Here is a 27,373-nt window from a genome sequence, read left to right on the forward strand (position 1 = left end):
CGCTTATCATAACACATAGTATGGAAATCCAATTAGAAATGAATTGGAATAAAATTGCAAAGATCCGCAACAGGATTTTAAGGATTTACTTTCAGGAGAACAAGAGACGGACTCTGATCAGTCAAACTCTACAAAAAACAGTTAATCTAACTGTTCTCCCTATGTTTATTTCATGTACCTGCTTCTCAATCTACATCTGACTCACAATTTATTTACGCTTTAAAATAAAAATCATAAGAAGCTGAGTTTGATTTTTTTCCAATAACGACTGAAAGAACTTTGATCGAGAGGTATGTACTGTAGTAACAATAACAGAATGAGAGTTATTATCTCAGCAGCCCTCATCCCCCGCCTCCACCTGTTGCTGGTTTCCCGGCTCCTGAATATGGGCAAAAACTCCATCTTTTAAATAGCTGCTCCCATAAAACATATTACAGCTCATGCTTGAGCATATTCAAGATATCGCGCCTACCTTTAATTTTCCTAGCAGCAGCAGTGTGGGCATGATGTGGGATCAGCATAGGGTTCAGAGTCACAGTGCTGTTTGCTTGGAAACATACTAGCAATGTACTACAATGCTTAGAAGAAAAACTTCTTCTATTATGCATCTTAAAATGAAACTTATAAAAAGAACATACTCTAATTTAATACCTTTTCCTGTGAAGAAATTCTATTTCTGTTAAAGTTACAGTTTGAATGTAAATGTTTACAAAGGAAATGTTTATTTACTGCTCTTTATTATGTGAGGAAAGAAATACAATTGTGTAACTATCAGCCCCTTATTACATGTTTCGTCTTGCTCCCCCCTTAGCGGCAGCTAATGTACCCCTGCGGGGCACGCACGTTACTTTGGGAATCCCTGGATTAAATTAACAAAACTTGCACATTTTACTCATCATTTCAAAAATATGTTTGGTTAAAAAAAAAAAACTATTACAAAGAACATAACCGTAAAGACATATATCACATATAGTGTGAGCCACGGTGGTGGCAGCATTATGATCTGTTATGCTTTTTGTTTGTGCCAAGTTGGATGAATGTATGAACAGATACTTGTTAGTTTTTTTACTTGAAAACTAAAGATAAAGGATTTAGTCATCATTTTATAAAAAAAAAAAAAACTCAGCTGTGATTTGAATCAAAGGTAATCTTATCTGCTTTCAGTTTTAATATGTTTCCAGGTTATTGGCCTTTATTAATTTTTTTTGTTTTTTGATCTATTCTTTTTTTATTTTTCTCCATAGTAATTTGTTTTTCAGCTGGATTTACACAGTGCAAATAAAACAGCCTCATAGCAGCATCTTAGTTTACTCTGATTAGACCAGTTCGGACTGACAGAAACTGTTCATAGAGGAGCTCGAGACAAACCTTCCAGGCCCAGACGTTAACCATCATGTCATGCTGGTTCCCCACACTGACTATGTATTTGTTGTTGTGGGAGAAGGCCACACACGAGACGCCATATTTGTGCTTCTGGAGCTCGGCCACCTGCCTTCGCTCTGCAACATCCCACAGTCTCACTGCTGGTAAGTGACCACTCTGATGAAAGGAAATACAGAAGAAGGAAAACAGGACAGTATGCAAGTATTAATGCACCGCTTTATTTCATACCTTTGCTGTTTTTTGTGTGTTTGCTTTTAGAAAAAAAAAAAGAAGAAAAATTTGCCTGTGAAATCCATCACTCACCTGTCCATCCAGTCTAACTGTGCCTCTAAGAGCTAATCCTCCCTGTCCTCTGACTGAAAATAGTTGACTCTAACTGCCAGCACGTTTGCCTCCAAGGGATCAAAAGGTTGGCAGGGTATTTGTGTTGTCCTTTTTATTAAGGCTGCAATCAATTGGTGTGGGGACTGCCAGTCTGAAGGATACTAAGCTAAAGAAAGTCTGTCCTGCATGCAAAAAAGACGGAAAGAAAACAAGGAAAGACGAGACAGATAGGCTGCATTCTGTCAGCTTTGCCTTGTATGCAAATGAGCCTCTGCTTGATAAAAGAGGAAGTGTGAGCGATATCAGATCATTAACTCATGGGTAACATCAACTTTTTAAAGACTTGAATCACACTGTGTAAAAAAGCAGTGATGCTTTTGTTCAGCCTTGAGCTAAAACGGTACAAATAAAACTCTGAATCTCTTGACAGCAGATTAAACAGCTCAAAGCGAAGAGGCCTGTAGGGTCGCATCCCCAAGTACCTCAGATTGAAAGGTGCAACGTTTAAAAAGGGTGTAAACAGTTGGTGCGTTTTTGGTCTTTTGAACTTTGATTTTCCGTAGGCATAGCAACCAGCGCGTGTCCATCCACTTGCAGAGAAAAGTCTGTAATCGGCTTTGGTTGGCAGGGGAGGATTAAGGTAGCCCATTGAGCTGAGGCCCACGTTGTAACAGCAACACACTGGAGTAAAAACGCTTCACTGACGAGACATGTTAGACTGAGACACAACAAACTTTATACCCATGGAGACAGATGGATCAACATCAGCAAATTTGTATTCAGCGACAACCCTCCATCTTGGAGGGATAAAACATGAAAACTACCACCTCTGTGCAGAAATGTAGCCTGTTTGATTCAAGTTAAAGTGCAGCAACATTTCTACTGTTAAAGGAATTTATTCAGGTAAATAAGAGGAATTTAAACTGACCTCTCCCGTCACCAGGTACTTTCCATCAGGGGAAAATGATAGAGCTGTGATTGTTTTCCTGGAAAAGTGAATCAAAGCATTTACCATCATCTGAGGTTTTGTGAAATATTAATGGTTTATGTTCCATTTTTATCAGTGCAGTTCAGATTTCGACAACACTTACCTGGAAGTATTTATAATGTGGTGCTGTCTGTTCTTTTTGGGGTTCAGCAAGACCACCACACACCTTCAGAGAGAAAAGAAGAAGAACAACTCAAATATAAGGACATAAGAGTTTGAGACTCAATTGGAAATCTGGATAAAACCCTTTTTTAGACACATACTAAAACAAGATTCATCCAAAGTTAAGGCAGCCAATGTCTGATGTTGTTAGATGTGAGTCATTAGTGGTGCAACCCCCAACTGTGTCACTGATGATTTTGTACATTGGAAACAAGCAGGACAAGTAGACATTTTTAATGCCTTTTCTTCTTCCATATTCAAATCACTCAGACAGAACAATGCCTCCTGTTAGAAGCCCTTCCTCTTTGCACTTTGCTCATTGGAATCTCACAGATTAGCAGTCATCCTGTTTCAGAACAGCTAGTTCTTGAGAGCCATGCCAGCAGACTACATTCCTACCGCCACAGCCTGTACAGATTTAAAGTGGGACAGCAGGTGGAATGCCAGATTGAGCTCCATTTAGAAAGTTTAATGCTTAAACTGACAGGAATCTTATTCACATATATTGATACAGAAGAGCTCAGACCTGGACATACATACACATCTCATACTAACAAAGTGTTAGATTTTAAAATTACTTTGCAGAACTATTTTTTTTATGTTTTTAATGATAAAACTGATTAGTATTTTTTGTTGCAGATTTAAAACACAAAATTCAATTCAATTCAAAATGCTTTATTAATCCCAAAGGGCAATTAAATGTTGCAGTAACTCATGATGTTATATTTTACTCATAGTGTTAGCAGGTGTTGTAAGGTGTTGATAGCTGTCGGCAGGAAGGATGTTTTGTATCGGTGTGTATTGCACCGGATCTAGAGAAGCCTCTTACCGAAGACACTCTGTTGTTCTTTAACAATCTTCTGAAGAGAAGGCTCACTGTTGTCCATAATGTTCTTCACTTTATGAAGAATTTTTCTTTGTGAAATTTCTCCAGATTTTCTAGAGGATTTCTTAGAACAGAGCTGACCTTCTTAATTAGCTTGCTGAGCTTTTTTAAGTCATTAGCTCTAATGCTGTTACCCCAGCAGAGGATGGAAGAAGAGATCACGATCTCCACAACAGACTTATACAAGATATATTGCATCTTGCTGCAGACGCAGAAGGACCTAAGTTTCCTTAGGAAGTATAATCTGCTCTGTACCTTCTTGTAGACGGCTTCACAGTTGTGTTTCCAGTCTAGTTTGTTGTCCAGCTGAACACCAAGGTATTTATACTTCTCAATCAAGTCCTTCTTCTCCCATGATGTTAACAGGATTCAACTTGTTCTTATTTCTTCTGAAATCTACAATAATCTCCCTTCTTTTGTTGACATTCAGGGTCAGATTATTGTTTCCACACCATGTCAAAAAGAGGTTCACAAGCTCTCTGTGTTCAGATTCTTATCCATCTTTGATGCAGAGTTATCTGCGTATTTCTGCAGATGACATGACTCAGTCAAAGTCTCACTGGAAGTCAGAGGTGTACAGAGTAAAAAGGAATGGAGAAAGTACCGTCCTCTGTGGTGTTCCTGTGTCCCTAACTACTAGAGCTGACTCTTCAGTCTAACAAACTGTGGTCTTTTTGTCAGGTAGTCTTTGATCCAGGTGATTGTTAATCCTCTACCTGAGTCTTCTGGAGTTTCTCATAAAGTAAGTTAGTTTAAATTGTATTAAATGCAATGGAGAAATCAGAAAACATGATCCTCACAGTACTGTCTACCCTGTCTAAATGACAGTGGGTTTGTTGATGCAGGTTTATGATGACATCATCAACTCCAACTCCATGGCGATAAGCAAACTGCAGGGGGTCTTGAAAGCAGCTTGTTTGTTTGCTGAGGCAAACCAACAGAAGTCTCTCTAGGACCTTTATGATGTGGGATGTCAGGGCAACAGGTCTATAGTCACTGAGGACTGTTGGCTTTAGTCTTCTTTGGTACTGAAACAAAGGAGGAGATCTTCCTCATCACTAGAACGTTCTTCAGGGTCAGACTAATGTTGAAGAGATGCTGTTGAATCCCACAGATCTGCTCTGCACAGGCCTTCAGGACTCGGGGGATGACATCATCAGCACCTGGTAACTTACCGTATTGGCCCGAATATAAGACAGTCTTTTTTGTTAAAAACGGTGTGAAAATGTGTGGTCATCTTATAATCGGGGTATAATCAATTATACTGGCTGACAGTTGTCTGGTTTTGTAAAGCCAGTGACCTCACTGTGGCTGCTCATCTTTCTGTCACAACAGAGAAAATGGGACAAGGATTGTACAAATGGAGAGTCGCTGCCCAAAACGGAGTGGATCAACAGTCAGACATGTTTGCAGACATTGGAGGCGGAGTTATTGCGCCTAATATAAGCAAAGAAAAGCTTTTCAAAAAATTGCAGAGCTGCAGAGTGAGAGTAGGAGTGACAGCAATTGCAGCGAGACAGAGGAGACCTGTGGGTAAAAGCCTCATGCAGGTTTGTGAGATGTTCCATGAGCAAAGTTCAGATTGCATTCGAGTTGATGTGTTGCAAGATTTCAATTAAATTTTTTGTTACTGTGTTTTTAAAAACTTTTTAATTGTTTAATTGCACAAATCTTTCAATGCAATATTATTTCAATGAAATTGTGAGCACTTTAATATAAAAAAAGTTTCTTTAGACCAAGTAAATTTTTTTTTTTGGTCTTTTTGTTTTGTTCCTAAAAATGGGTTATAGAAAGAGGGGGTGATCCTATAATCAGGGTCGTCCTTTATTCAGTTTAGTACGGTGTTATGACTCAGTCTCTCCAGTTGCCTCTCCACTTGACTCCCAGGGATAGACAGGTGAAAGGTGGAGAGAGCAGAACCATCTTCTGATTTGACTGATTACAAACTCATAGAAGCAGGAGAGGTGATGCCAGAGAAGGGCAGGATGTCCATTTGACTGTGGGCAGGAGAGGAAGATGCTGAGCTTGGTCCTGAACAGAATCTATTGAAGAATGTATTCAGTTCATCATCTCTGTCCAGACTTTCATCTGTCTAATCATCCTTCTGCTTGAAGCCTGTGATCTTCTTTATCCCTGACCACATATCTCTGATATTGTTTTGCTGGGGTTTGTTTTCCATCCTTTTCCTGTATGCCTCCTGCTTTCTTTTATCTTGACCTTAAGTTCTGTTTAGTCCTCATTTAAAAAAAAAAAAAGCTACCAGAGGTACACCTTTACATGACCTGCTCTGCAAAAACATCTCAGGATCCTGAATCATTGAGGCCCAGTGGAGCAGTTTTATACATGCTGCTGTATCTCATATAGATCTATGAATATCCAAATTGTCAGTCAGTCCACATTTAGCTATTTCGATGATCAAGCTCCACAGTTTCCAATTCCAGGTTTTAGAAATGGAGGTCTAATAAGGTCAAATTCTAAGGATAAAATCCTGTTGTCAGAAAAATTATGTTTTTCTTTAATGTTCCCAAATAATATACTAACTGACCTAAAGAGAAATGGTAAAACATTTAGTCAGATGATCAAGGCAATAGTGACCTCTTGCAGTTTATCAGATGAGACTCAGACACTAAACATAATCTACACTACATTCTGAAGCATGATCACACAAGTGTCATGGTAGGGGAATTATTATCACATTAGTCTCAAGTTTTAATAGTGCGCATAGAATGCTTTGAGCTATGATGACACTCTTTGAAAAGAAGGCAGCATGTTAAGAGGTGGGTAGCGTTTCAGAACCAGACCAATGTTAACATTCCAGTCCAAAACCTGGACCTTAACCGAAAAGAGAACTTCAGCTGTTTATCTCACAGAGACATAAAGGATGTCCCTAAGGAAGCCATGAATACGATTTGGACTTTCTCTGATTGAGGGAGTCCAATGGGCCTTCCTCTTCCTAAGATCCCCTCAGATAATTTGAAGATAATACCTGATCACAGAAAAGTGCACACTAAACGTCTGCCAGAGGTAGATATGATAAGCAACCATGTCTGCTGCTGATAAGTCAAAGAGCAGATGTTAGGATAACTGTCTCACCCTGCAGGATACGCCACAAGTCCAGATCGGGGATCGCAGGTCAATCCACTGTTTCCTGAAGTGGTGATCCCCAGCACCTTCTCCAAAGTCACCTGTAGAGCAAATTACTCTTTTTTTAAATGGATAGACAGATGGAAGCCAATAGTTGCATATCTAAGCATCAGGTTCAGTGGATGTAATGCAAAGCAGTGACAAGATGGGATGCAATGGAACTAAAATACATCAGACAACATGGAGATGCACAACAATAAAACATAAAAAACTGAACTTATGTATAAACAATATAGAAAATTTAAGGGGAAAATAATTTCTCTGGCTTAAGACTTTTCAAGGCCCTTTAAAGGAAATGTTTTTTTTTTTCTATAATGTCCTTCAGTACTTCTTGAATGTTGAACTATGAGCTGCTCTTCATATTTGTATTTTCAATTAACTTTTTTCATCACATACAAAGAGTGATTTAAAAGTGCTGTTGAAGGGTAAAGTGAATGCAAATGGGTTTACGGTGTTCTATTAACAAACATGCTTTCATATTAACAGATTAAACAGCTGATTGGAACAATATTAGGCCAACATAATCATAACCCTGCTGTTTGTTCTTGGCCTGTAAAGCCAACCAAACATTTTACACAAGCCTAAACGGAATTTAATCTGGGGATCACTCCAAGTTAAAGCAGATTTCTAATAAATTGATAATTAAAATGATTGTATCACAAACCTAGAAACGTTGGTTGCTTTGAATGTCTATAAAACAAAGATAAATTAATAGATTTCAACCTATTTCAAATTAGACTTAAGGTCCTAAGAAGCAACCAGCAGATGAGTTTGTTTACATATCTCTTGTATGGTGGTAACAATATTATTATAAAATAAAATAGAGTTCCAAATTACAAAATAACTCTGTAAAGTGCCTTGATATATAATGTGTCGTGCCATGTGGCATTCTAAATAAATTATATTGAAATATAAAAAGCACCAGTTCTGGTTTTACTATACACATATCTAAACCTCACTGTTAGGTTGTAGAGCAGGGGTGTCAAACTCATTTTCAATGAGGGCCACATCAGCGTAATTGCTGTCCTTAAAGGGCCAGATGTAACTTATAAATGTAACTAAATGTAATTGAATGTAATGTAAAATAAATGTAACGACCCCTTAATGTTAAATAACTCATTATTTATTATAACTTATTCAAGTGACAATTACAGTTGCATAGAAAACATATGCTTGCTTGTTGTTCTAACACACACGTGTCACACAGCCGCTTCCTACCTAGTCCTCCTCGTCGGTCTCTCCCCCTCCGCCCGAATCACTATCATCGATATTTTGAAGCATTTCTAAAACCTGTTTCGCTGTTAGGTTTCTTCTGAACGCCACTTTTTTCATATTAGCCAAAAAGTTCAAGGTAGAATGTTGGTTGCTAGACAACGAAATTTACAATGCAACTAATAGAGCCGTCAAAATGGCGGTTGTGGGGGATCGAGGTAGAATTAACCATATTTATTTTTTACGTTTTAATTGTATAAAAAAAAAAAAAAGGGAAAATGAAGGAAATATAGAAACTGGAAAAGTCAGTTAACATGAGCAACATAATCTTAAATATAGTTCTTTCCCTTTAAAATCTCAGAACCATCAAAATGACAGCTGTGGGAGTTCTAGCGGGCCACATAAAATGACGTGGCGGGCCACATCTGGCCCGCAGGCCTTGAGTTTGACACATGTGTTGTAGAGGAACAAATGTATTCGCCAGTTTGAAAAAAAATATATAAAAATTTTTGATCTAAAAACAAAAACTTCCTTTAAAAACAAAAAAATCTTTTGTCAACTTTTTGATTTTACCTGTTCAATAATAAAGCAAATGGGTTTTATTTTACAAAGAATTAAAAAAATATACATATACTTCCTGATTTCTTAAGAAAATTGATCTTTGCAGATTCAAAACTTATGTTGTGTTTTTCCTGTTTCTCTTAATAAAAAATGAAGATTGTGAAATGTTGTTTAATTTTCTCATTCCACTGGTCTGAGTGCTATTTTAGCCTAATCTAAACAATAACAAGCAGGTGACTTTTAGGTCTGAGCTCATTTTAATGATCAGATATTGGTTATCTGCGAGTAGAAAGCACTGAATGCTTATGGTCTTATAATGAAACAAAAATCAAGAAGACTGAAAGCAAAGTCATTAATAAAATATGAAACCTGTTTTGCTCCTTATTCAATCTGCTTATGTTTCAGTGATCATAAATGGACCCCAGGTCATGTTTTGGACCATCTTGCACTCCACAGATACACCCTTTAACTTTGTTTTAACCCTTTATAGGGAAAGTTATCATTTTTGATCACTTGCATGCCCCTTACAAATGGAGCCATTTCTTTTACTCTTAGAGTGTTTTTTATAAATTTCTTATAGAAGCAATTTTTTTTTAATTTATACGGGCAAGTTGGCGTTTCTTGTTACATTGACATTAATTTATGCCATCAAAATATACATATTTTTTTAACGTTACAAAGGTAATAAAGCCTTGTCCTGGATTCCAATAACACACTACAGAAATTATCTATAAATTTGTGAAAATGTCTTAAAATAAGTGTATTTAGCCTTAATTTGAGTAGGTAAATAAGAAATTCTCCTAGTTGAAAGTGCATTTGTATCCTTAAAATCAGATTGATATTATGCACTTCAAATAGGAGACTGCATTTTTTTTTCTTTATTATAAATGTAAATTTTCTTATTCCATTTGCAAAGTATCTCACTTACCTGCTCAGCGAAAAAATGCACTTATTTTAAGAAAAACTGACTTACTTAAGTTTCAGTTTTTTTGCAGTGTTCTCTTTGCTTGAAATTTAGATATTTAAAGTCTTTCACTGGATGCGCTATACACCTGGATGCTGTCAGCTACAAATCGAGTTCTAGGAGGAACTTTGGGTGAGTTCCTACCTTGCTGGAGAGGTTTTCCTTGCATTTCTTCTTGTTCTTCATTGATGGAGTGCGCAGTAGATTCCTGATGCGGCTTGTGATGGTGAACCCATCGCCAGGCATGGTGATTCCTTCCTCAGGTAATAAAAACCAGGAGCAGGAGACAGATCCTCTTCTAGGAGTAAACTCTTAAAGTGTGACAGCGCTGGAGCTGCAGGGACATGTGGATCCTAATCTCTGTGGGGTTTATCCTGCTCCAGAGCACTCACTTCTGCGCAAAATACGCTGCGTCTGAACGCAGACCTGCGGAACTGAATGGCTTTAATGTGAACTGCAGGTCCCATGATTACATCAATGATTCCCTTTGTTGGACTTCTGTTGGTTTAATGGGATTACAGAGGAATAGGGAGCCAGCCCGGCATCTGATTGGCGGATGTTTGTGCGCTCCAGGCTGCTGTTGGAGACTAAAAGGCTCCATAATCGCACACATCAGTCGGCTCCTGATGGATAAGTAATTCAGGGTCCTATTTAGACTTTTTACAATGGCTGTTATGATTCACTCTTCAACTTGGACCTAATCAAAGGATTTTCTCCCCTTTTTAAAGCTTTTGCCTTCCATCCTCATTTAGGATTGGTAAAGTTTTAATAGTTTACTGTTTTTCTGGTTCAAGATAATTTGCACTTTCTCCAGAAATCAAACACTGTATTCCTTTCTCTATAGAATGAGGGGGCATTAAAGGTTAAAAGCAATTAATGCAGAGAACAACTAGATGCTCCATTTTTTTCAACTGAAATCATTTAGTCCTTCAAGGATACCAAACATTTGAAAAGGGAAGCAGATTAGTTTTTTATATATATTTCTTAACATAAAAAATATACCAGTAAAAACATTAATTTGGACTGACTAGTTTAAAAAAGTTTTTTTCTTATTGTGAGATATTTTTCCAGTTTTAAGTCAAGATAAAATTTTATTTGCTGAATAATAAAATATTTTGAAAAGATTTAAAGTTCCTGTGTCTAATTTGGGAAGTTTTCAAACATTTTTTAATTATTTTTTGTTTAGTTTATGTTTTTTTTTTTAGCTGCTGTGTGACTGTAATCTATCAAACATCCTCCAACAATATCAGCCTCTCCCTCCCACAGGTTGAAATGCTTTTGACTGTGGTCTCTTTGGTCGTTCCTTATGTGCTGAAGCTTCATTTCTGATGTTCAGGTGCTGCAATATTTCCACGTTTTCTGAGAACATTCCTCCTCACTGAGTGGTCATTTTTGCCATCTGATCTGCTTCACTGAAAATACTGTCAAGGCTTATGGCAGAATAGGCTTTAGATTGATCAATTTTGGAGTTGGAACATTGAGCTCTAATGCTGGACAATTACTGAACAATCACTAAATAAAAAGCATTGTTGTAAAACATGGTGGTGGAGGGATCATGCTCTGGGGTTACATTTCTTCAGATGTTCATCAAAGCAGACAACACTCTGCTAGAGAGGTATAGCCAGGCATATTTTATTTCTCTGCATCTTAATGAACCCAGATATGCTCTCAAATCCACATTGCTTCATGTAGTTTTACTTTGCTTTGTGTGTGGACAGAATCTAATGGCATAGCAGAGGTAGATGTCTGGTTTGTGAACCTCAGGATCTCATCATTGCCTGTTAAGATGATATTCTATCAAAATCTTCAGGTTTATGTATCGAGGCGTCTGTTCACAAGCGATGGCAGCAAAGAGCAGGAGATGAAGGCTTCATTTGAAGCAAAGCTGGCACTGCTTTGATCTGCTGAAGTAAGAGCAAATATGGGTTTACCTGCACCTCTATATTCTGACTGAAATCAGTTAAGATTAGTTGAGAGGCTCCATTAGCAGGGGGAGCTTGTCGTAAAAACTTCTGCTTATTCTCTTTAAAATGAGGCAGTTAAAGTGGTTCTGGTATCTGACCAGCAAAGTCCACTGGAGGCCTCCTTTTCCTGGAACATCCAATGAGAACTTAAGACCCAGAACTGACTAAGATGGAGATCTTGAACATTCCTCAGTCAGAATCTCGAAGGGGAGACAAAAAAAGGAACCCATTACATGAGAGAACAATTTTTCAGCTGAACTGCAGAATAAATACCTTAGAATTTATGTTTTTTTTTTTAGAGACTTTGCATTATCTAATTTTTCTGTAAAATAAAATCCTTCCAATTGTGGTTGTCCTTTCTGAAGAACTTCAAAAAGCATGCTCCTTTATATGGCAAACTGCTTTCCAACATAAAATTAAAAAACTTCCATTTCAAGACCAAATATTTTATTAATCAAATTAACAAACCAGTGTTTCAAAATAAGCATAACCAAAGTTTTCCATTAAAAAAACAACAAAAGCGAACAAAATATTCACAGAGGCTATTTCTAACAGATTAAATTCATACAGAATAGAGAAATAAACATCTTATTGTTTTAGTTCTACAGGAAACATAAAGTGCAACTAAAAAAATATTTTCTTGTGACGATAAAAATGGTTGGGTAGTACTGTCCCTTCTGAAGTTTAGAACACTCTGAAAACCCTAGCAGACAAGTTTATGTAAAGCATAATTAAGTTAGTAATCCATAAAAAAAAGGGTTAAGTCACAATAATTTTATCTTAGAAAGCGTTCTGATGTAAAGCTGACACTTTGCTTCTACATTCAGCAGGTCAGTAATTTTCTTGGTGTTCAGCTCTACTCTACAGTTTGATAGCAGTTCATGACCGTATCTAAAAAAACATTGAAAGACAGCAGCAGCAGCAGTGTATAGTGGAAAAGAAAGGCCCTGATGGTTTATTTATTCATTATTTAAACAGGCACGCGTGGTGAAACTTATTTAATGCTGACACCAGTTAACAACAGAAGGAGGCAAACTGTCCGGTTTGAACAGAGAGCTGCGAGGCACCAAACTGAGAAGGTCCATTTAACACCTGAAACTACACAAACTCCAGCTCCGGTTCCAGTTCTGGTTCCAGTTCCTTTTCCAAATCTTTCCAGGAGCGTTTCTTTTCGCTGGGGAAGTCCTTTCCCAGAGAGCCACGTGTTAACGGCCTGGAGGTTAACGCGGCCCCTTGTGAGTTTGTTGAACTGGAGATAGAAAATTTGACGAGGGAGTCTGGACTTCGTGCTCGCTTTACAGCCAAAGCTCGACCTTGTGCTTTTTTCTTCCCACTAGGTCGTCCTCTGCCTCGTTTGACCAGGACGGGTTTGTCTCCGACTCCCCTTTCTCCTGAGGCGTCCAGTACCCCGTTTCTAATGTCCTTCACAGTGAAAGCGTTTTGTTCCAGCTCGGATACCTGCTGTATCCCAGCAGCACTTACCCTGGTCTGTTCTATGTCAGTCTGGCTATCCGAAGGGCCGCCGCTTTGGAAGCTGACAAACAGAGGGCTGGAATTCTGCTGTGGTTCAGTAGCAGGAGGAACCTGACCTACAGGTTTCAAACATAGGCCAGCCGTTGAAACATTTATCAGGAAGGGAAGGGACCCTTCTTGGTTCTCCTGAGGGCCTAGTAGGTTGACTAAAGGTGTAACACCTGAACTCTTTGGAAGGGAATCCGAAGGTTCAGATTCGTCCATTGTCACACTTCTGGCTTCCTGAGGCTGCTTAGAAGAAGAGGTGGAGTTCTCTGATCTCTTGGAAGGGTTCGGTCTCAAAGGTTCTGCAGTCGCTGAAGAGCTGGGCTGGTACGCCGGTATCGCCCTCTTGGACCGCATCAGCATCAGAGTGTAGCCACCATTCCCCACTGTGAGGAGATAGAACAAGTTATCAAACAATCAAAGCTAAACTTATCACAGGGAGGAATTGAGGTTTATTTCTAAATGGGCTTTCAAACAAAAATAGAAAGTTTAAGGGAACGGTAAGTACGCCTAATGTTTTCATGTGTTTGGGTATTTATCAGTAATTACTGATTAAACCACAAATCCATTTTATTTTAGAAATACAAAGAACCTTTTGGCTTTACAAAAAATAAATAAATTTGGCATCAATTGGCTGATTAAAATAGGCCTTGTGTCAGAGAATAATGGGTCAACTGGATGGGGGAACAGAAGCTTTAACAGTTTCTTGTTACAACCAAAGTATGCAGAATGATTGAGCAGCAAGCTGACGGACCACATCCACAGAACTAACCGGATCTTTCTGTCATCTAAAAACTGGAATCTGGGGTACCCTCATCCCTGCTCACTAAAACCCAACAAACGGTCTGATGACAGGGTCAGACACTAAACATCACCTCTACTGGTTTAGTCTCACTGTCTTTTGGGATGAGGTGAAACCAAAGAGTCTGCAGCAGCTGTGTGACGTTATCAAGTAAAAATAGACGTTAAAGTCTACAGAGCAATTCTGAGACCTTGTTAAAACTGTGACATGGATAGTAGGGTAGTTCTGGTAGCATAAAGGGAGCTACCCGGAGCAAGGTAGAACTAATACATGGCTGGTAAATGCAAATAGTTGCTTGAATTGACTGTGAAATTAATGTAACACTGAGAGGCAAACTTATACAGGTGCTGGTCATAAAATTAGAATATCATGAAAAAGTAGATTGATTTCAGTAATTCCATTTAAAAAGTGAAACTTGTATATTATATTCATACATTACATACAAACTCATATATTTCAGATGTTTATTTTGTTTAATTTTGATGATTACAAATGACAACAAATGAAAATCTCAAATTCATCATATCAGAAAATTAGAATATTACTGAAGACCAATAAAAACAAAGGATTTATAGAAATGTTGGCCAACTGAAAAGTATGAACATGAAAAGTATGAGCATGTACAGCACTTAGTATTTAGTTGGGCCTCCTTTGGCCTGTATTACTGCAGCAATGCGGCGTGGCATGGAGTCGATCAGTCTGTGGCACTGCTCAGGTGTTATGATAGCCCAGGTTGCTCTAATAGTGGCTTTTAGCTCTTCTGAATTGTTGGGTCTGGTGTATTGCATCTTCTTCTTCACAATACCCCATAGATTTTCTATGGGGTTAAGGTCAGGAGAGTTTGCTGGCCAATTAAGAACAGGGATACCATGGTCCTTCAACCAGGTACTGGTAGCTTTGGCACTGTGTGCAGGTGCCAAGTCCTGTTGGAAAATGAAATCTGCATCTCCAAAAAGTTGGTCAGCTGCAGGAAGCATGAAGTGCTCTAAAACTTCCTGGTATGTGGCTGCGTTGACCCTGGACCTCAGAAAACACAATGGACCAACACCAGCAGATGACATGGCACCCCAAACCATCACTGACTGTGGAAACTTTACACTGGACTTCAAGCAACGTGGATGAAGTGCCTCTCTTCTTTTCCTCCAGACTCTGGGACCTTGATTTCCAAAGGAAATGCAAAATTTACTTTCATCAGAGAACATGACTTTGGACCACTCACCAGCAGTCCAGTCCTGTTTCTCTTTAGCCCAGGCAAGACGCTTCTGACGCTGTCTGTGGTTCAAGAGTGGCTTGACACAAGGAATGCGACAGCAGAAACCCATGTCTTTCATACGTCTGTGTGTGGTGGTTCTTGAAGCACTCACTCCAGCTGCAGTCCACTCTTTGTGAATCTCCCCCACATTTTTGAATGGGTTTTGTTTCACAATCCTCTCCAGGGTGCGGTTATCTCTCTTGCTTGTACACTTTTTTCGACCACATCTTTTCCTTCCCTTCGCCTCTCTATTAATGTGCTTGGACACTGAGCTCTGTGAACAGCCAGCCTCTTTAGCGATGACCTTTTGTGTCTTGCCCTCCTTGTGCAAGGTGTCGATGGTCGTCTTTTGGACAACTGTCAAGTCAGCAGTCTTCCCCATGATTGTGTAGCCTATAGAACTAGACTGAAAGACCATTTAAAGGCTTTTGCAGGTGGTTTGAGTTAATTAGCTGATTAGAGTGTGGCACCAGGGGCCATCAATTTTGAACCTTTTCACAATATTCTAATTTTCTGATATGATGAATTTGAGATTTTCATTTGTTGTCATTTGTAATCATCAAAATTAAACAAAATAAACATCTGAAATATATGAGTTTGTATGTAATGTATGAATATAATATACAAGTTTCACTTTTTAAATGGAATTACTGAAATCAATCTACTTTTTCATGATATTCTAATTTTATGACCAGCACCTGTAGATCAAAAGGTTATTGTTAGCTTACGTGGTTTCAGGGAGGAGGGGAGTATGAGTCTGCCAGTTTTAGATCGAATCAGAGGAACTGCAAACGGCCTTGAAGGGACGACTATGGTTCTTTTTACAACTCCTGATGATCCAGGATTGTTTGTATCCAACAACTGTTGGTCCGTTGTTCCAGAAGCAGCCCCAGTGCTCTGCCCCGAGTTTCCAGAAGATTTCTGGTTCCCATCTAGCTGTGAAGGTGGATGTTTTGAAGCTCCGGGTTTTTTCCGCTGAACCCCAGTCTGCAAGACTTTAGGTTGAGATTGCAAACGTTTGTCCCCAGCCAGCTGCTCTGGGGTCTTTTCCATCTTTTTTGAAGAATGAAACATAGAGAGTAACATCTGAAAGGTTTTTTTTGCAGTGTCCGACTGGTTGGTTTGAACCTCGGGGCTGAGATCATGCTGCGGAGGAGAGGACGACTCGGAATCAGGAGAAGAAGCAGTGGCTTGAAGAAGAGCAGCTTTGCTCTGCAGCAGATGAGAAAAGAAAGGCTTCCATTTCATATTCCTCTCGCGCTGTTTCTGCCGCTCAAAGATCTCCTTCAGCTTTTTCTGAATCAGGTTCTCGGGCTTCCCTAAACACGAAGGATTGAAGAACAACAAACACCGTGAGCGGCTGCATCTCCCACTCTGAGACAAAGATGAAATCTGTTGATCAAACAAACTATTTACCAGCCAACACAGAGAGCCTCTTTAACAGGACAGACTGGTCCCGAGTGAGCCGCCGTCTCTCCGTCTCAAGACACCAGGACGCCTTGAGCAGGTTTTTAATTTCTTTCAGAGCCTGGAAACATAAAGAAAAAGGGATAATATATGCATTCAAATATTAAATATGCTAAAAAAAAAAAGCTGTAACTAGCTAAACCCATTGACACCTCAAATCAATACAGGCGTCTAAAATGCCCTTTAAAAAAACAGCACCCCTCATGAACTTCTATATCTAATCAGAACTAAAACCACAAACCTTTAAGTGTTTTCACTGGAAGTTTAAATGATGCACCAGTGTAGAAGCTAAAAAAGCATGGTATAAAAAAAAGAACCATAGAAGTGATCATAAAAAAATACTTGTAATCTTTTTTATAGTTATCTGGACAGATGGTACAGCAATCTAAGCCCCACACCCACTGAAAATAGGACTTCATCACTACACATGTTAATAAAGAGCTGATTTTCAGCACAAAACTGTCCACAGGAACTTCAGTTAATCCATTTGATAAATTAATTAATGCTCTATTGCGGGGAAATCTTTAGACACTCGACAATGGCTCTTTCTTACAAAAAGAAGAGCCAGTTTTCTTCTTTTATATAGATTAGGGCTGCAACTAACGGTTATTTTGCAAATCGATTCATCTGTTAATTATTTTTTTGACTAATCGATTAATAATCAGATTACCAAAGGTTCCTTAAATAAGATTTGTTACAAAATCACACCAGGTCAAACTAAAATCTTTCCACTTAAAGAGTTCTGGATTCAGCATATTAACAGAAGAATAAGCTTTTACCTTAAATGCAAAATGTTATACTTTTTCTTTTTCATTTTGGTAAAATAATGTTAAAGGGTTGGTTGATCTGTCACCCAAAGGCATATTTTACAGTCTCTAAACTCCAGTTAACAATTAATCAATTACTAAATTAGTTGAAGATTATTTCAATAATCTATTAATCACAAATAATTAGATATAATAGCAAAAGCAAGTGTTGGCCTTATTTTTCCATTGGCTAATGGCAGTGGATTTCTAAAATAAACTGACTAAATAGAAATATACTTTTTTAAACAAGTGGGAAAAAGTTGCTAACATAATTTTACACAGCGAGCCATTGAAAATCTGCCATTTTTTGTATGTTTTTTCCCTTTATTATAAAGGGAGGGGTGGGGGGTTGTGGTTTCATTAGCTGTAATATATAGAAAAAGGGATTGTTAAGTTATGGAGAACTGCTCTGTTAGCACAAAAAAAAAAAAATCAGTATTCTGAAAATTCAGCCATTCTAGGAAGTTTTCAAACTATTCATTTTGATTTATCATTGTGATGACAGGATGAAAACGTACGTAAGGTTATCAGCATGTTAGAATGGCCTAGTCAAAGTCCAGACAGAAGAATCTGTGGTCTTAAACATACAATCTTAACAATCATCTTTAGCAGGGTGCAGTTACGGGGATCAAGTCTTAGGATTCCACTACTGACCACTTCAAGCACGTGAAGCCTGGAGGATCTGTGATCCAGCTTCAGAAGACTCTGCAGTCTGTCGAACAGGACTCGCTGTTCACATCGTCTCTGCTTCTCCAAAATCGAGTGGGTCCTGCGTACCCTCTTGTTTTGGTGCTCAGCATTCATCTCAGCCTTTTGATAAATAACAACAGAATCAGTGCACTTAACTCCAGGAGGATAGGGTTTGGTTATTTAGAAATGTTCAGAAGGAGTAAGAAAGATTATCAGGTTTGTTATGAATATATGTTACCTACCGGTTCATTGAGCTCCTTCACATGTGTGTAACCATCTGCAGAATCCCTGAAGTCAAACACAGGCAGTGAAGTTTAGTCATGTGTCAGGATTTGTGATGTTTCAACGAGAAAAGGTCCAAATTTACCTCGACTGTTGTAATCCCACAGAAGCCTGCTCCTGTAGTTTAGAAATGGACTCTACTTGTTTTCCATCTACAGTTTCAATGTCCACCATCTCGTTCTGAAGAAAATGGAGTTTAAGAGTCACACGACGATACGAAAATACGGAACATTAACAAATGGAAACTAAGGTCTTACCTCTTCTTCATATTCATCATCGTCTGAAAAGTCGGAGGAGCTTAATTCTTCTGGGGACATATCAAAGTACTGACTGTCCGTCTGCAGCAGCTCATCTTCCTCACTGTTCCCCTCTGACTCCATCTTCTCCTCAGAAGGCCGACCAGAGGAGGGGTCAGCATCGAGCACGTTGCTGCTTAGTAAGTTCCGGACTTTGCTGAAGGTGTCAAAACCAACACACTCCATCAGCTGGTTTAGATTAGGAGCTCTGCCTTTGTTCTCGGATGAATCGTTGCTTGCAGAGTTCGCCGACCTCGCTTGTTCTGTGGCTCCTTCAGCTCCGGGTTTTGGAAGCTGGATGAGGGTGAAGCCTCCCGGCAGGGCTACGCCGGGCGGCTGCTGGCCTCCACCGGCCTGGGTGGATGGAGGGCAGATTCTGAATGAGTATGTCCCGCTCTCAGCCAGGAAGCTGGGGCTTTTCAGAGACGGAGAGACTGTGAGCGAGACGGGTGAGGACGTAGAGCTGCTGTGGATGTTTGGCTGGACTGGGATGAACAGCTGGGCAGAGGGGCTTGGGCACTGGGACTTCTGTGAATCTTGCGCCATGTTGTTTGGAATGTTACTTAAAGAGTTTGGTTTGAGTAAATCAGCTGAGGAAAAAAGAGAACATGGAGAAGGAGTTAGAAACAAAACAACATGACAGATCTGCTGGATTTGTCCAAAACACAAGCTTGACAGCGGTGTGATGGGTTTAAACTGCAAACCGACAATAATTACAGTGATCTGGAGCTGAGATGGAAGATGGAGAAAATCTCACCTTTTGGATGCTGTATTGTCTTCTGGTCCATAGCCAGAGGGATAAAGGCGTTTGCAGCCTTTAGATGCAGTGGTTGCGGTGTGTTGGCTGTGTTCTTGGACAGTTTCTTCTCAGGCTTTTTATCCACTTGCAGTCTGCCGGTGACGTGGGCTGCCAGGCGGTTAGCTGGATGCAGAGAGCCCATTCTACCCAGCAGCACCGTAGCGTGATTGTAGTATTTATCATTGACCTGCAACAAAACACATATCTGCATTAGGGTATCGGCAGGAATAGTTAAAATAAATCATAAAGCGTCAATATCTCATAATTAACCATTAGAAATCAGGTGGAATATCAGGAGAGCTAGAGTTTAAAAAGTCTTGCTCATTCTTTAAAGCATGGAAAAACATGACTGGCTCTGTGTCTTCCTGCAGATAAACCTTAGATGAAAGGTTTGAGGTTGAACAACATACAATAAAAGCCTGTTCCGAGGAGGAGCTCATCACTAAAATGCACAAAAACCCTGATAACATTTAGCTAATGAACTTGGGCTCCATCCACATAGAAATTAGGTGGAAATGTAAAGGTGTTTTTTGTTTAAGCTCTGCATCCAAACGAAGGCTGCGTTGTGGGAGAGCGTAAACAATTGTTTTTGAAACCGGGTCATAAAAAAAAAAAAAAAAAAAAGCTTCCTAATTACACCGGTTTCATGTTTTACCCGTGAACTGATTTTTTTTTTTCTTTCAACTATGATGTTGAAGCTCCACCTTCCTCTGTAACCTCCTTCCTATTGCTTCAATAACCCCCAATGAGCCATGTGCGCATGTCCATTAAAAGCCGGCATATGTACTTTATTTGAGCCGTTTACACCGAAACCTGCAAATGACCTCTAATCATTGGTGAAAGTGGTTGTAAATAATTTCATAATTAATGCCACACTGAGAGCCAAGGGATTAATGCTTGGGGCGATGGGTAAAAGCAGTGGACAAAGAAAGCATAAGCTATCGTCTTAGAAATTTGTTTACGAAAATGATTGTTTCACACATGTGGTTTCACCTGGAAGTTGAATTTCAGGTAAGTAGGTTGAATGTTTAAAATTGTTTATATAACATTCACCTAGTGGTGGCACTTTATAGAAACAGCTTTTATTAAACCATGGATTATTCTTGCAGTTATTAACCAGTAAGTAATTTGCAAAAGTCACATTTTAGTATGAAAAAGGATAGAAAAATAGAGAACATAAACCACAATTATTCTTTATGATGATTAATGAAGTTTCAAACACCTTGATGTACAAAAACTAAATCCTCTGCTTTACAATTTAGCTCCAATTTAGATTTCTCAACATCTCAGACTGAGAAAGCTTCTTTAACATAAAACCAGTGCCTCTTTTATTCACTAATGTCCATTGGAATCCAAACGCCTTTGTTAACTCAAATCTTTTGTCTGCACAAGGATATTTTTTAGTATCAGCCAAGCAGATCCCATTACAGTAACTGCAGCTAAATTAGAAAAAAATATCTTGAGACTTATGTTTCTTTGAAAATCAAACTGATATAATTAAGGACTAAATGAAAATACACCCTTAGCAAAGTGCATGGCCTTGATTTAGAGTACCTGGATGAGTCCAGAGGCTTTACAGCCTGAGGGTTTTTTCTGGGCTCTCAGCCTCCCAGTGGGAGTCGTTCCATTTAGTCGTTCCTCCGCTACTTCTTCCTTAGCATGTCCATCGACGCGTCCGTCGTCACACTTCTCACCTTCAACAGATTCCTCCTTACAGCTGCTCCCTTTTTTTGCTTTACTGATTTGCATCTAGGAGAATTTAGGATAAAATAAAATAATCTGGTCACTCTACAACACACTTTAAATTAGATTGCCACTGACCATGGGCCACATCACGTCATAAACCTACCCTGTAGGTGATCAAGGTGACGTTGGGTTTCTTTAAGACAAGTCTGGACACAGGGTGGACGCAGTAAGGTCCGATGCAGAAACGCTGGTGGAGCCGGTCCTGGTTCAGGCGTTCACACAGACCCTTCAGCACCATTTTCCCATCCTTCTTCCACTGACACAATGATTGGATCTGGATTTGCTTTTTGACTTTCCTTCCTACAGCTGTGGTATCCAGAGGTGTTTCTAGAGCATTAGCACAGAAGTAACCATGATGCACGTATGCATTATAAGAGATATGAAATTAGACAGCAGCCTTTTAGTGTTTTTGTATCGAATAATTCCTTACCTGGTTTTGGATCTGTGGCTTCAACAATACTCTCCTGTTTATCAGCATTCTGCGTTGCGTTGTCCTGTTGTGAGAGTGCAGTGTGCAAGGTCATGACGGGTGGTGGCAGGCTGTTATACTCCCTGACGCGGGCACACGTCATCTTGCTCTCCAGATACTTATAGACGGGATCTTTATCCTCCTCGCGTATCTACAATCATTTTCATTTTTAATCACTATTAACAGCATGGCTATGGATGAGAAAAACATGATCCAATAGAGGAGCAGAATGCTATTGTACCGGGGGTGCAGGACAATAAGTCCAGGTTTTCTGGACCTTCCGTGCAGTTTTTGGAGTGTAAAGCGGCTCTAGATCCTCATCTAGAACGCTGCGGTTCCACAGTTTACCAACAAAGTGAGGCTGGGCCCATTGTTCCATATCTATGAGAGATATAGAAGAGGACAAAATCCTTCAGTTGACTTTTTCCTCAATCTTAAATAGAAGCTGGTGGACAGATATACATTTAATTTTTTTGTTTCTGCAAAAAGGAAAATCTTTTCACTTTTCAATAAATACATTTACTTCACAAATATGGACCCTGAACTACTGAGATCCCGAACTAGGAGTGCTAAATTGGTTGCGCAATCAAAGTATTGTATTGGTGGGTGTCATCTACGAATACTGTGCACGATTGGTGACGCATGCAATATTAGCTGTCTTACCATTAACCATCAAATTAGGCAAACTGTAGCTATAAAAAAAACAAAAACAATAAAAACTGTGCTGCGAATAATTGGGGTTTTCACCTATACTGAAATTAGTACATTCTGCAAAATTGCAATGTAAATGTTTTTTTTCCCCCACTTCCCAAGAATCAGGTGATCAATAGCCAAATGTTACTACTGCTCAAAAAGACCAAGAAAACAGGGGGTAGTAGGAGGATCATGACTCTGCTATGTTTCTTTAAAGGCTATCGTTACTTTTTTACATTTTTTTGCATTCTTTTTTCAGCGAAAACACTGCACTGGTGGCCATTAATGTTCAGTTGTTTTTGTTTGTAAACATGGCAGAGTATCTACAGCCAGTCATGGTGTTGGTCTATAGTCATGCTGCTTTAATCTGACCTCTGCTTTAATTGTTTGCATTAATTGTAATCCTGTAGCTCCTATTCGAGCCCTGCGATCAGTTTTGTTCATGAATACGTTCAATGAACGACCTTCACTGAATACGTTCATATTTTTAGTGGACAGTGAACCGAACGGATCAGTTTTGAAGTAAAGAACAAGAGCGATGTTCCCTCTGAGAATAATGAGCGAAACACAGCTCACATTCACATTCAATGATAACACCACTTTTCATTGTCGGGTTTTACGACACTTGATATGGCAAACAGCAGGACAGACCAGCATGTCTAATGCTAGTACTAGTTTGCGTGCTTCCGACTCATGTACTGTTATTTCTGATGCCAGTTTTGTAGAGTGCTTAGATGAGTCTGTAGGTCAGCCACGTTCACTTCAAATTTAAAGCAACACATCGAGCATCTGAGCTATCTTGGGAAAATCTGCTACTGAATGAGAATATAAAAAATCTATTTGATACAGATCTTTTCAGCAGAACCTGAATGTTCCTGTGTGTTCCTGAAGTTCTGTGTTATTCGGCTAAATAAAGGCTTCACTGCACGCACAGTAAACCTTAAAATGCATCAAATATTTTTAATTTTTTAATCAAACATTTAAAGAGAGAAATATGTTCTAGTGTGCCGGATTATGGCTTAATTTACTAAATGAACCTGGACTAGTTAATTGATAGGTTTGTGAACGTAGCTAATTTTTGAAAAAATTTGAACTTTGAATGTGAGCAAGATCATTTTCATCTGTGCGGACTGAACTTTGAGCTCATTCATTTTAACTATGAACTGGCACCACATTGCCTGAGATCAAACCTTGGCATTGCTGGATTGGTATGTCCGTTCTCCTGTCATTTCTAAGAGTCTTATCATGTCAAAATATGAATAGACTTTCTCTCTTTCTGCCATCTTTGACTGAGCTTCAATGCCTTCTTATAGGCACAATGACTGCAGACATTTTTGCGAGCAATGCTGCATGTTACTTTCGGAGATGAACAATATAGACATAAACTGAACTTGCAATCAGATTCATTTCTTTTATAAACCGAGTTGTAGGTAGTTGGTAATTACCTTTTAACACCCTCCTCCCAGTATTTTGTAAACTCTGATTATCATCATAGTTGTGCATATTCGTGAAAACAAATACAATATTGCTGTTGTGCTCGTTTTAGAGAGAACACTCAAGTAAATCTGTTTTGTGTGTTTTTAAGAGTTTGCATGCGTTTTTTTATATTTGCAAACCTTTAGTTCAGGCCAAAACAGTCTTTTGCAATATGACCGAATGAACTTTTATATTCAACCCTGTTTAATTAACACCCAAGATTAAAACCAATATGCTGAGCCTGCCTGTGTTTAAATTAATCTTAATATAAAGCCAGCTCTTTGAGTTTCTCAGTTTTCTTTATGAATGTATAAAAAAACAATAAACAGCAAAGTGGAATCTATAGACCACATCAAATAGGTCAAGGTGAAAGTTGTGAAGAAGTTGAAAAGAGGGTTAGATTGTACTACAGAAGTCAGATCGAAGTCCTTTCTAGAGTTTCCTGGCCAATCAAACTTAAAAAACAGTTTTTTAGAGACGTGCTCTATACAATCACAATTTTTAACACCAAGAGGTGCAGAGAGGGTAAAGAAGAAATCCGCAAATGCAGTTCTTGACAGAAGGATTGTAGAACGTTTTCAAGAACCAATTATCTAAAACACCTAAATCATAAAGATTTAGCTCTATAAAGAATTAATAATATCATAGTTAGTTAATGCAGCTAAGCTGAAACAGAGACATCCAAAACTTGCAGAATTTGCAAGAGACCTCTAAAGAATTGATTCAATACATATGATGCCTACATGTTTAATATATAACCTATTTAAAACGTTCAAACCGTGTTACCCTCTTCTTCCACTTCCCAGTTATACGAGACAAAATGTGTAAATGTTTAAGTATCAGCACCACCTAACACAGTCAGAACAAGAATAAAAGAAAAGAGCTGAAGGATCTTACATTTGGAGCAGCTACAGGCAAACATGCAGTCAGGCTGTCTGCAGTGGTTGGAGACTGCGCTGTGCTGTTGCAGGCTATGACACACACAGCCCAGTCTGCAGAACTCCTGACCACAATGAGGTCCAACAGTAACATCTTGAAATGGGATCTCAGAAGGCATGCTCTGATTGACAGAAAGAGGCGGTTTAGAAGAGGCACTTTTATCCCATTAGTCAGCACTGGCAGCTATCCATCTGATGAGCCTTTTATTTTACCTCTTTACTCATTATCACAGACAGAGCTGAAGAAAGTCTTTCCGGAGTAAGATGTGTTTTGCTTAGGTTCTGGTTCAACGCAGCGGTTTCCATTTCCATCAGTTTGAGCTGGAACCTTGAAAAGCCTGCAGTCTTGTGTGAAGGGCCCTGGCTCGGACTGAAGCCCAACATGGGCCTCTGAGTGGCTCCTGGCTGGCTGATTGGCAATCTGAAGCAGACAGAACAAAATGAACCAAAATTCAAAGTCAATAATACATTAAAAACACCAACTGATGGGAAATTTTTGACTGATTAAAAAGTAAAAGCTCGATGCACAGAAAAAAGGTTATATACAGAGTTAAATAAGGTTTAAGTTTCAAATATAGCTGCTGCTAAACTAAATGATACTGATAATTAAAGGTATAACAATGTTATCCAATGAACTGACATTGTGATTATTAGTTATTTTATCTTCAGATCGCTTTTCACTGGTCTTACTTTTAAATGTATGAGACTGTGTCCAATTTGAATAGAACCAAAATACTGACTGAAAAACAAAAAAAAAATCCTTCAATCATGTAAAAGTCTGTAAAGCCTTGAGGTCATTAGATCACTTTACAGTTTTTTCCCTTCTGCATAAATCAGCAACTTTCAGCCTCACCTATTCATTTTAATGCATCCGACAATGTATGTTATGGCTGTGATGAACATGAACATGCATAAATATGGAGTGCATTATGACATAAATCAGTGCTCTGGTTTGCCTCAAACTGGGTGACTGAAGATCACCTATCAGTGACTGATAAAGATGTTTTATGTTGCACTGCAAAATAAAGCCTGGTGATATAACTAAATTCTTTTTAAATAAATTAAAATCTTCATACATTCTCAGTCTAAATTGCAGGTAGGATTGTAGCTGACTCATCCCTCCTTGAACAAAAGCTGTTTCAGAGTTTGACACTGACTGGAGGCTGCTGTCCATTAGGACCCGAACTCAAAAATAGCTTCTTCTCTTCTGCTACTAGCCTCAAAAACACGGTGCAAGTACATAAACTATACACATCTTATATCTAACATAAAAAAACCTTCTATGTCAGTAAAGGTGCTCCATCCAAACCCCGTGTAAAAGGCAGTTTGATATTTTTTACAGAATTGGAACCAGGTGAAGAACAAAGCACTTTTTGCCATCTGGTTATTAATCAATAAAATAAAATAAATAATACCCTGATTTATTGATAAGCAAAGTTATCTACAGTTGCAGCCCTGAATCTGCCTTACCTCTTTTCTTTGCACTTTACAGCAGAAGAACCTGACTATTAACAAATAAAGAAGAGAAATGTAAGAAAATGCTAAGCATCAGCGAGGGACATATGCCTTGCTCCTACCTTTGTGAATTGCCATTAGCGTAACTACGGCCAGCAGAACCATCTGGATCTGAAGTTTTAGGGGTGGTCCCAGAATTGGGGTTAGCCGCCGGAGAAGAGTTAGGTAAAGTTTTGCGAGAAAGAGGACAAGGTTTGTTGGTCCCAACAGATGCATTGGAGGAAGCATTTCGGTGCTTGAGTGCGCTGTCCAGAGTTTTCACATAACTGGAGCCCTTCTCAGGCAGCTGATAGGACACAGCATCCTCTGGTAGTGTGGAGAAGGCAGCAGCCCGTTCACTGATTTGTTGAGCTTCGCTCTCCAAGTACTCATCCAACATGTTGCTGCAGAAGGCAGACAGGTTCTTTGGTAATCCTTAAGGAAGGAAGGGAAAAAAAACAGTTTAGAAAGAATAATGAATCAGACACAAACGAATTAAGCTACTGGTTTCAGCTGAGTTGATCTTTTAGTAATTAAGACAACTACACTAATCCCACTGCTTGATTGAAAAAAAAAAAAGTAACCCCAAAGCTACAAGAGAAACAATTCTTACCTTCACTATTAGAAGTGGGTGTTTCTGGGTTTTTCGTGAACTTGTTCCGCCATCCCTTTATTTTGGTTACATCCCTTGTTTTTCCTGTTCTGGAGATAAAGGGTAACTCCTCATCTGCAAGGGACAAATAATGAATTACTGATCCAAGCAATGTTTGGCCCTTCAGACATGAAGTCAAAGCACGAGTGGCTCCATTAATCCCTAAAAGTCGACGGCATTTGGTCAATAAAGACAGCTGCGAAACGTTTCCAAAGGCGACTTTAATGGTAAAACTAATTAGATGATGAGCTTAGCTGGTAATTGTTTGAGGGGGGTGACAACAGAAAAAAAGGTCCCAGCTGAAAGCTGAGAGGCATTAAGCTGGGTTTCTCTTCACGAATCATACTAGATGCTATATTAAACCTTTTTTTTTTTCTAACATCAACAGACAATTTTAACAAAAAA

General features: G+C 38.9%; 2 protein-coding genes across 5 annotated transcripts in view; both read right to left on the reverse strand.

Moving 5' to 3' along the window:
- LOC119784127 (mitogen-activated protein kinase-binding protein 1-like) overlaps positions 1 to 10,091 on the reverse strand; it is a 31,421-nt gene extending 21,330 nt beyond the window's left edge. Inside the window, exons 1-5 of the mRNA XM_038286038.1 lie at positions 9,769 to 10,091; positions 6,837 to 6,928; positions 2,799 to 2,861; positions 2,636 to 2,693; positions 1,369 to 1,539 (exon numbers count right to left, since the gene is read on the reverse strand). Coding sequence (XP_038141966.1) covers positions 1,369 to 1,539; positions 2,636 to 2,693; positions 2,799 to 2,861; positions 6,837 to 6,928; positions 9,769 to 9,870 — 486 coding nt within the window. The 5' untranslated portion in view covers positions 9,871 to 10,091. The remainder of the gene's footprint in view (positions 1 to 1,368; positions 1,540 to 2,635; positions 2,694 to 2,798; positions 2,862 to 6,836; positions 6,929 to 9,768) is intronic.
- Positions 10,092 to 12,020: 1,929 nt separating this feature from the next.
- Positions 12,021 to 27,373, reverse strand: part of magl (MAX dimerization protein MGA-like) — a 33,320-nt gene continuing 17,967 nt past the window's right edge. For all 4 annotated transcript variants that reach the window (XM_038286073.1, XM_038286070.1, XM_038286071.1 and 1 more), the window contains 16 exons: positions 26,930 to 27,043; positions 26,400 to 26,751; positions 25,036 to 25,243; positions 24,782 to 24,944; positions 21,957 to 22,096; positions 21,677 to 21,866; positions 21,350 to 21,573; positions 21,055 to 21,249; positions 19,459 to 19,687; positions 18,663 to 19,291; positions 18,491 to 18,585; positions 18,366 to 18,411; positions 18,088 to 18,243; positions 16,577 to 16,688; positions 15,889 to 16,479; positions 12,021 to 13,492 (listed from right to left, as the gene is read on the reverse strand). In XM_038286073.1, the coding sequence (XP_038142001.1) occupies positions 12,687 to 13,492; positions 15,889 to 16,479; positions 16,577 to 16,688; positions 18,088 to 18,243; positions 18,366 to 18,411; positions 18,491 to 18,585; positions 18,663 to 19,291; positions 19,459 to 19,687; positions 21,055 to 21,249; positions 21,350 to 21,573; positions 21,677 to 21,866; positions 21,957 to 22,096; positions 24,782 to 24,944; positions 25,036 to 25,243; positions 26,400 to 26,751; positions 26,930 to 27,043 (4,250 nt within the window). In that variant the 3' untranslated portion in view covers positions 12,021 to 12,686. The remainder of the gene's footprint in view (positions 13,493 to 15,888; positions 16,480 to 16,576; positions 16,689 to 18,087; positions 18,244 to 18,365; positions 18,412 to 18,490; positions 18,586 to 18,662; positions 19,292 to 19,458; positions 19,688 to 21,054; positions 21,250 to 21,349; positions 21,574 to 21,676; positions 21,867 to 21,956; positions 22,097 to 24,781; positions 24,945 to 25,035; positions 25,244 to 26,399; positions 26,752 to 26,929; positions 27,044 to 27,373) is intronic.

The sequence above is a fragment of the Cyprinodon tularosa genome, unplaced genomic scaffold (genome assembly GCF_016077235.1).
Source record: "Cyprinodon tularosa strain WSP-4 unplaced genomic scaffold, ASM1607723v1 ctg22, whole genome shotgun sequence".
Taxonomy (NCBI): Eukaryota; Metazoa; Chordata; class Actinopteri; order Cyprinodontiformes; family Cyprinodontidae; genus Cyprinodon; species Cyprinodon tularosa.